At 45.0% G+C, this 9,150-nt stretch overlaps 1 protein-coding gene across 1 annotated transcript; it reads right to left on the bottom strand.

The window, feature by feature from the left end:
* Positions 1-425: 425 nt before the first annotated feature.
* On the bottom strand, positions 426-8,786 carry LOC108967050 (toll-like receptor Tollo). The gene has a single exon (XM_018930269.1). It carries the CDS (start codon positions 8,036-8,038, stop codon positions 3,764-3,766), a length of 4,275 nt encoding a protein of 1,424 aa, XP_018785814.1. The 5' UTR covers positions 8,039-8,786; the 3' UTR covers positions 426-3,763.
* Between the last annotated feature and the right edge of the window lie 364 nt (positions 8,787-9,150).

The following is a 9,150-nucleotide window of genomic DNA, read 5'->3' as shown; positions in this document are numbered from 1 at the left end:
TAAGCGGCTTTTCAGCAATGCTTTCTTATATAACTAATAGTAGACGCTGTTTCCTCTTCTATTTTTTGTATTTTACAATTTAAATATGTCTATACAATATTTTTTTAATTCTTTACATACATATCACAATGTTTTTGTTGCTATATACTAGACTTATGTAATAAAATATTTAAATTTATTTAACAATAAAAGTTCAATTTTAAATTATTTAGTACAATAAATGCAGTGATTTTGCTGTTGATGAGGTGAGTGCGGTGTGTGCAGGGGTAATAATGCTGTTTTACATAAAAATATGGAATGCATTGTGTTTAATTGGATTTATTTTTTGGTGAAAGGATACAAATTATTTGAAAAAGTAAAAAAAAAAAAAATTATTCAGTACTTAAATCGTGTCTTAGACTTAAACTGGCGAACTTTCATTATTATTTTTTTTTTGTGCGACGTTTTTGCTAACAGACAGCGGGCTGTAATACTAACTTTTGTAGTCAAGTGCTTTTACAAAGTGCATGAAAGCTTTTAGGAGTTTTTCGCAGTTTTCTAGAGCTTTCACTGAAATTTAAGGAAGATTTAATAATTTTTTTTCAGTGGTTTGTTGCTTTCACACAATTTTGGAAAAGATGTTTACAGTACTCTAGAGCTTTCACTGAAATTTTGCGAGCTTTCATTAAATTTTCGCCTTATTTTGGAGCTTTCACACAAATTTAGAAAATCGAAAGCTTTTAAAGCTTAATAAAAAATAACAGTTAAACAACGCTAATAAATATTTCTCTTTAATTCTTTAAATATTGCTGACCTCAATATTTCTATGTTCTTCTCACTTTGCTGCACATTATCCCCCAAATTTTCAGCTGCAGTTACTTTTCTCTGTCGACTACCAAAACCAAACCGACTATTCGGACCTTAAGCCGCAAAAATACAACAACGAATGAAATTTTTTAAAAATCATGCAGTGGCCAGTCATCATCCGATGGACACAGTCCGTCAAAAAGTCAGCCGCGTTAGGGAGCCAATACCGATCTACGTCAGTCACATTTGTTTTGCTCGCTAGCCGTAATCAACGTATCGATCGGACGCTCTGGCGCGCTCAGCGTTTGACTTCTTGTCGTTGCGTCGTACCCTGTAGAGTTGTTGATAACTGTTTTGCTCTGTTTTTCCTTCACTAAACATACACGCATACAGCATTTTTATTACTGCTTGTCTGTCTTTTTGTGTCTTCCCCTATTTGTTGCCAGTTCAGCCGCCTGTGGCATCTACTTTCGCCTTCTGCACAGTCTTTTGTTCGTTTGCTTCGCTCTTTGCTTCCAACACTTTTTGCCTACCTCATCTCAGGTCGATCGTCAAATAGCACACTATGGTGCGGCATCAAGTGTTGTGGCTGAAGCAACGATCTTGCTGCATGTCGCCGTCGATCGACCAAGTGCATGTCTGGCGATCCACTTGGCCGCCTCTTTTTCTACCTAAGCAACGCTGCGTCGCTTTTGGGCCGACATACGTTTGCAGCTGGCTGTCTGTTGGTCTGTCTACCGTGTAAGGCTAACTGGCGATCAGACGTGTGAGTTTGTTTATTTGACGAACTGTAGCTCTCTCTTTCATTCGCTCTAGCTCTCTACTTCTCTCCCTCTCTCTTGTGCTCTCGAATACTTTATCGATCGCTTAACCTGTCTGCCTTTTCAGCGCTGTTTCGTAGTTGTTTTGTTTGTGTCTGTTTTGTTACTGTTTATGTTGTTGTTACTTTATTATACCACTTTCTGTAACCGGCCACAGTCGTCTGCACGCTTTTTATGTAGCAAACTTTGTGTTCGCGTCCACTTAATTTCTTGCACTGGCTTTTGCTCTTATTTCGCTTATTACTTTTAGCCGCAATTTTGCATTGAACTTTTCTGTGCGCTGCCTAGTTGTTGTTGCTGTTGCTGTTTTTTTGCAATATTTTTATTCGGCGCCTTTTTATGATTGTTGCATGCAACATCAATTTTCTGTAGCGCTTTGGCGCACAGGAAACTCATAATGGCCAGTGAGTAGGAAAAACAACTTGATATAAAACAACAACAACAGCAATACCAAAAGCATGCTGCTTTGCAATGTAAAACGTGCATAAACAACAACAACAACAACATGCCACTAACAACTACTATACATAACATTGGCAGGCGCAGAGTTGTGCGCGGCAACTAGTTTGTGGCAACATTGCCATGGCCAACATAATATTAATGCGGTTAGCTTGTCTCATGCGACTTGTTGTTGCTGTTTGGCAAAATATAAGCACAGTTTTGTATGTGTTTCGCTTGTACGTTTCGGTCTTTGTAAATTTTTTCTTTTTTTCTCGATTTTTTTTTTTTACTTTTTGGCTGCTTTTGTAAGCATTTTTGCACTTTTGCCACACTGCTTTCAATGCAACGTACAACTGTTGCGTTTGTTGGTTAAAGTATAATGTTCGAAATGCAAGCTAACAAGCCGTTGTAAAATATTTGTTGCGCTCAAGCAAAAAGGCAGCCGTTTTATATGCCTTTTTTAATTAGGCAGCGAAGTTCAATATGCCTGTTAACGAAATTAACGCAAATGTGGCAAGAAAAAATTTACAAAAATTTCACACAAAAATTACAAGAAATGAAAAATCAGAAAATTTAATTTTAGTTAAAAATTTACAACAAGTTAATGAAAAAGTTCGTGCAACAAAAATCAAACAACTGTACGCACTAGCCACGGCAATTAATTGCAAAAATTCTAAGCACTCGTTAAAAAACAACTTCATTTTAGTATAAAAAATGCCGTTCGAATTCAACGCGCTGCTTTAGCTGCTGTGCGCCGGTCACGCAGCCAGCCAGGCAGACAACAGGCGACAACTTTAACGTGACTAACTGCTTTCATTGCAACATAATGCGCTAAAAAACCGCACAACAACAACAAAAACTGACAAACAGCGCTGCACACATACACTCACACAATGGCACAAAGCATGCCAAAGCAATATGTGCCAATAGGCATGTTGCACGAAGTAAATGTTCAATGCCAAATCGAATTTCGTCTACTGACGCGCCGTGCTGTTGTTTTTGCTTTTTTGTTTTTAATTTAATAGCAAATACTTTCGAGCAATAGTTTTTCAACATGTAATTGTATGTATTTTTGTGCTTCGTGCCAGTGTTGCATGCAGCGCGGCGTTGTTTTTCTATTTACTGCCGAAAATACTGCCTTTGAACGCACACACACACACAGCTGGTGAGTTTTGTTCCGGCGATTTGTTTGACCTGAATTCGGAAAATGCCTACAATTCGCTGCTGAATGGAAATTTCAAAATGTGAAAGGCGAAAATGCAGACAGCAATGAAGTTGCACGTGCCTGTAGATGAGAGCAGTGGCATATTAGTGAATGTTGTGCGCAAGTGAGCGCGTTAGTAATATGTAAATAGCCGATCGCCATCTGAGATCTGCCGTTTTGCTGCTGATGTTGAAGCACAACACAAAGAACGCTGACCCAGAAACATAGCTCGCAGTGTAGTAACTGTTGTACGAAAAGTTCTTTGAACTAAGCTCAATGAAACGCAGTTGAAAAGTTGATGAACGCAAGGGATCTTTAGTTTCGAAAAGCTTGCCGCACCATTGGCAGACTACAGCCGCGTAAAGAACCATAGAAGCATTCAGCGCGCACATTTTCGCGTCAATATTACTACACACAACACCTCACCCGCTAAGCCAACAGCTGTTTATAAACACATACGCACACCCGCTTTCACTTATACAATAGAAACTACTGCTACCGCTGTTGGCTCTTAGATATGCACGCCCATTGTGCGGCCGGAACTCTGCGAGCTACCACCCGCCGCTGAAGACTGCGTCGTGATGCTGCGCGGACTGGGGCATGGCGGTGGCGGCAACTGCTGCTGTTGTATGCTGCTAGGTGGCGCGCCTGCGCTAGCTGCTGTCGGCAGCAGCTGTTGTGACTGTTGTGGCGGCAGCGGCAGTTGTGCGCATTGCACCGGCGCACCCATTAACATGGCGGCCTGCTGGTGTTGTTGCTGTTGCGCTGCAGCCGCCGCGGCGGCCGAATTGTTTCGATTGTGATTCTGTCGACTGCCGTTGATGTTGTGATGCATTTGCGAGCGGAAGCTGGCATGTTGCAGCTGATGATGTTGCAGCGCGGCCTGCGGATGCATGTGGTGCATGTGATGAGCGCCGGTTGACATATTGCCGACAGCGCCACCACTACTGGCGCCCGCTGACAGCATGTGATGGGCATGGTGATGATGTGTGGCTGGCAGCTGAGCGATGGGCATGTGCACGCCTACACCGGTGCAGCCGCCCACGCCAGCGTTGCGCATGCGGCGCTGATTGTTCGGCACGTCGGGTAAGGCGAAGCGCAGCTTCTCCCAAAACAGTTTGTCGCCCCATTGCAGGTATGTGTTGGTTTTCAAGTAGAGACGCAGCTCGGGGTCAATATCCTTTTGCGGCACCTCGCCTAGCACGATCAGTATGAGTCGGCGTCGACGGTCGCGTAGCACTGATTGATGCGCCGATTTGAATTCGAAGCGGCACCATTCGGATTTGATGAAGTTCTCGGAGAGCACCATAATGGTGCGTCTTGAGGTATCAATAGCTTGCACGATGGCATCAGCCATGTAACCACCAACTGGAAAATCGCGATGATGTAGACAAAGCTTGTAGCGCGTGTCACCCTGTTCGAGCATAGGCGCTAGATCTTCGCAAACGAAAGCTTCATCCTTCGAGCTGTACGAGATGAAGGCATCGAAGAGTTTCTCACGTTCATTTTTGTCAACGTCGCGATGCGCATTGCAGAAGAGACGTATGCCGAAGCGTGAGTGACACCAGACGCGCATCTCCTGACGGAAGATGAACACGAGCAGCGTGCAGATGATCACGAAAACGAAGCTGGTCAATACGGCTACCAGTATCGGCACATATTCATGCATCGGCGGCTGTGAGAGTATCATTTTCGTCGAGGTCATGTTACCATTCATGATGACATTATCGTTGGGATCCGCCGCGCCCAAAGGCGACTGATGTTGTGGCGCTTGCAGACCACCATTGCAGGCGACGAAGCGCGTTTGTGCGTCCAGCAATGGATCGCCACTCAAGTAGATGGCATATTGCTCAGCATCCGCTTGTTGGCCGCTCACCGCGCTGTTGTTATCAGCTGCTGTTGCATTATTGCCGGCGAGCAGTGAGCAACGCAGCTTCACCTTATCCTGCACAGATTCACGCCGATTGACGTAGTCACGTAACTTGTCGATGAACTCACAATTGCAGGACCACGGATTGCCCGCCAGCCGCAGCTCATTCAGATACGCGGGCAGGAAGTTCCAAACAGCGAACTCGGTGATGGCGTTATGATCGAGCCGCAGTATTTTCAGGTGATAGAGATGCGTGAAAGTCAGCGTATCAATGGTAGCGATGGCATTATGTTGCAGGTACAATTCCTGCAGATTGTCCAAACCCTGAAACTCATTACCATTCAGCTGACGCAAATTGTTGTGGTTCAGCTGCAGCACCTCGAGCTCGAGTAGCCCGTAAAATGTACGATTGTGCACAATTTCGATGCGCGAATGATTCAAGTGCAGCACCTTTAGACGCTTGCGTCCAATAAATGCGTGGCTGGAGAGTTCGCGGAAGTTATTGCCATCCAAATACAGTTGCGTGGCGTCCATGGGTATATGCGAAGGCAGCGTACGATCGTAGGCGGAACGCGAGCAGTCCACGACATTCGATGTCCACGACTGATCGTGATAGCAGGCACAACGATCCGGACACTCCATTTTGCAGTCGCACGCGTAGAAGTCACAGCAATGGCACAACGCAAAGCAGTGCGCCTCGTACTTGCAGAGGAACTCATTCGATTTAGCCTCGATTAGCGGCACGTGCGTCTTACCGCGCGCATACGACAACTTACAGTAGATCTGATCGAGATCCATGAGTTGCGGTTGCGTGCGTGATTCGCTGTTGACCTTCTGCAGCCAATCTAGATTGCAATCGCACTCGAACGGATTGTGGCCAATGTAAAATTCGGGTATGTCCTTGTCGTCGGGTATGGGCGATAGGCGCAAAGCGTTCGGCTCCAGCGTGGTAAGGCGATTCCGTATTAGGTCCACGCGCGTCAGATTGGGTTTCTTAAAGAATGTGTACGGCTGTATTTTGCTGATCAAATTATCGTTCAAGTATAAAACCTCCACGCTATTTGGTATCGAACTCGCTGTAATCTCGCTTAACATATTCGAGCTGGCATCGAATGTGCTGAGGCTAAGCTCATTTTCGATTTCGAAATAGTTGCCCAGCTGCGTGATGCGATTGGCACGCACATCCAGCCACTGCAAACCGGTCGGTATGTGCGAGTAGTCGAACTTCTCCAAGCGATTATCCGAAATGTTAAGCCACACCAAATTTGGCAACTCGGTGAATAAGCCATCGATGCTCTTCAAGTGATTGCCATCCAAACGTATGGCCTGCAGCTGTGTGTTGCGGTGCAGCGCGCCCCCCTCGATGCCTTTGATTTTATTGCCGGACAAATTCAGTATCTGCAGCGATGACATGCGATCGAAGACACCGCGTCGTATGAACTCAATGCTATTCTCCGTCAAGCGCAAGCCATACAAGTTGGCCATTGCCGAAACRCTGGTATTTTCAATGTTCTTAATTAGATTCTCGCCAATGTCGAGCGTCTTCAGCAGCGGCACAGCGCTCAACGCATCCGGTATGCTCTTCAGCTTATTGCCATTCAAATGCAAATCCTGTATGCTGGAGCAATTGCGCAATGCTTGCGTGTCTATTTTCGTGATGGCATTGTAGTCGAGACTCAGCACGAGTATGCCGTAGAGGCCGCGCAATGTGTGCGGTCCCAGCATCGATATGCGGTTATTGGACAAGATGAGCGTATGCAAGTTGGCAAGATCGGCGAAGGCGCCGTCTGGTATGTGATCGATGTAGTTTTCCTCCAGTTTCAATATCTGCAACGAGCTGAGCGAACGAAAGATGCTGGCCTCCAGCTTGCTAATCTTATTCGCTGACAGATCGAGCAAAACCAGACGCTTCAAGCCCACGAATGTGGCCGCATTGACCCACTGCGAGTTCAACTCATTCGCTGATAAGTCCAGCACGAGCAAATCAGCCAGCTCGCTGAAGAGGCCAGGCGCCAACACATTAATACTGTTATTCTTCAAGTAGATCTCCTTGACATATTTCGCCTCGGCGAAGAGTTCTGGCGGCAGCGAGGTCAAACGATTACCGGACAAATTGACTATCGAGAGCGAGACYAAACCCTCGAAAGCGCGATCCGCGATAAAATTCATGCCGTTACGCGCTAAATTCAAATTACTAAGTCGCCCCAAACCGGAGAATATCGCCGATGGCAAATTGGCAATCTTATTGGCGCTCAAATCGATGTGCGTCAGCGAYGTGCCGCATATGCGTGACTTGCGTGAGCTCAACGCCGCGCTAAAGTGGAAATTGCCAATATCTTGTATTTCATTATGCGAGATATTGAGGTGTGTCAGCACCTTCAGCGGGCACACCATGCCATCCGGTATCAGCCAGATATTATTCAAGCTCAAATCCAAACGATCGAGCTGACGAAATTCGCTAAAACTGCTGCTCGCTATATCCAGCGACATGGTCGACCAGTCACCGTTATGCGTGCGTATGGTGAGATTGCGCAAATCCTGCAAGCCACGGAATGAACCCTCCGTTATATTGCCGAGTTTGCARTACTCGATGGTCAGCGCGCGCAGCTCGACCAACGAACGAAAGGAGTCCGGACTGAGGCTGCTCTGGAAGAAGAGCGCATCATTGCACTCCAGCCGTAGACGTATCGTATTCTGTGGTTGTATAACGCTGAAGTTGGTGTTCTCCAACTCCGAGTTGATGGTGCGCAGATGGCAGACGAGCGTAATGTCCGCTTCGCTGGTGCCGGACCAGCGACACTCGTCGGGCGCCTGATAGAGCACTGTTTTGCTAAGCGCCGCGCCGAGCACCGGTATGATGACGGTGATGAGCACGGAGAGTATGGTTTTCGAGATGAGTGTCATTTTGGTGGACATTGTGTTGTTGGAATTTTGTGTTGATTTTGGTTTTTTAATTGAATTTTGTTTGATTTCGTCGATAATTTGCGATTTTTTGGGTTGTGCGTCTTTGCTGCGGAAATTTCTTGCTTCAGCGCAGAAATACACACACACATTCAACAAATATTTTAACACACGCGCACACTTTACGAGCGTGTTGCTTATGTTTGTGACGTCAGAAACGTTATTTCTTTAATTTGCGCATTTTAGGCGTAACTTAGGCGTTTATTTTGTTGGAAGAATTTTTTTTTCTATTTTCGCACTAGTTTTGTGCCACTACACACTTTTGCACTCTGCGCTGCATTATTGTTGGTTTTTTAATTTTTTTATTTAAACTAAATTTTTTTTAAATTCTTTTGTTGCAAATAGTTTATTTTCTGTGCCGCGCAACCGGAAACCCGTAATCCAAGTATTGTCTGCGGCGTACGAAACGAACTGGTAAGCGTTTAATTAAATTCGTTGAGTTGGTCGAATTTCATTTTTTGCCTGCGTCAACCTTGTTTTTTTTTCTTAATACTTTGAGTAGAGCCTATAGCCAGCACTTTGCACTTCAATTTTATTAAAAGAAAAAAATTTATTCTTCGCATTTATGCCTGTGTCAACACTTAACTATATGTGAATATATACACCGTTGTATATACATACATATATAATTCTTATATATATTTTTCTTTTTAGATATTTTGAAAAACAGCCGACGTGCACAGCGAAGTTGTGCGATCGTCACGAACTCTACTCACAAACTGATTACTCAAAGTGCMTGCAGTCGATTAACTACTAAAAGTAAATGCCAAATAGCTGGTCGGAGTAGCTAGAGCGCGGCGGCGACCACACATATAAAATGCATTATTAACAAAGTGGAGTGCTGAGTGTGGCAGTGAGCGTGCCCTGGGCAGTCAGTAAGGTAAGTGAGTTTGTTTGAGTAAGAAATCAGGCGCTGCAGACTGTCTTGTAGCACTTGCAAGAGCAGCGCAAGAGAGCGCGTGCGAGTGCAGCGCTCACTTTGGTGGTTGATCTATGATTTTAGTTTTCCAATTTGCTGGGCATGCTCACATTAAATGGCATASCAACTTTGGCTTTGACTTTGAACG

This window comes from Bactrocera latifrons, unplaced genomic scaffold (genome assembly GCF_001853355.1).
Source record: "Bactrocera latifrons isolate USDA-ARS-PBARC rearing strain unplaced genomic scaffold, ASM185335v1 scaffold_173, whole genome shotgun sequence".
NCBI classification, from domain to species: domain Eukaryota; kingdom Metazoa; phylum Arthropoda; class Insecta; order Diptera; family Tephritidae; genus Bactrocera; species Bactrocera latifrons.
The sequence above is the reverse complement of the archived record's forward strand: the minus strand, read 5'-3'. Positions and strand labels throughout refer to the sequence as shown.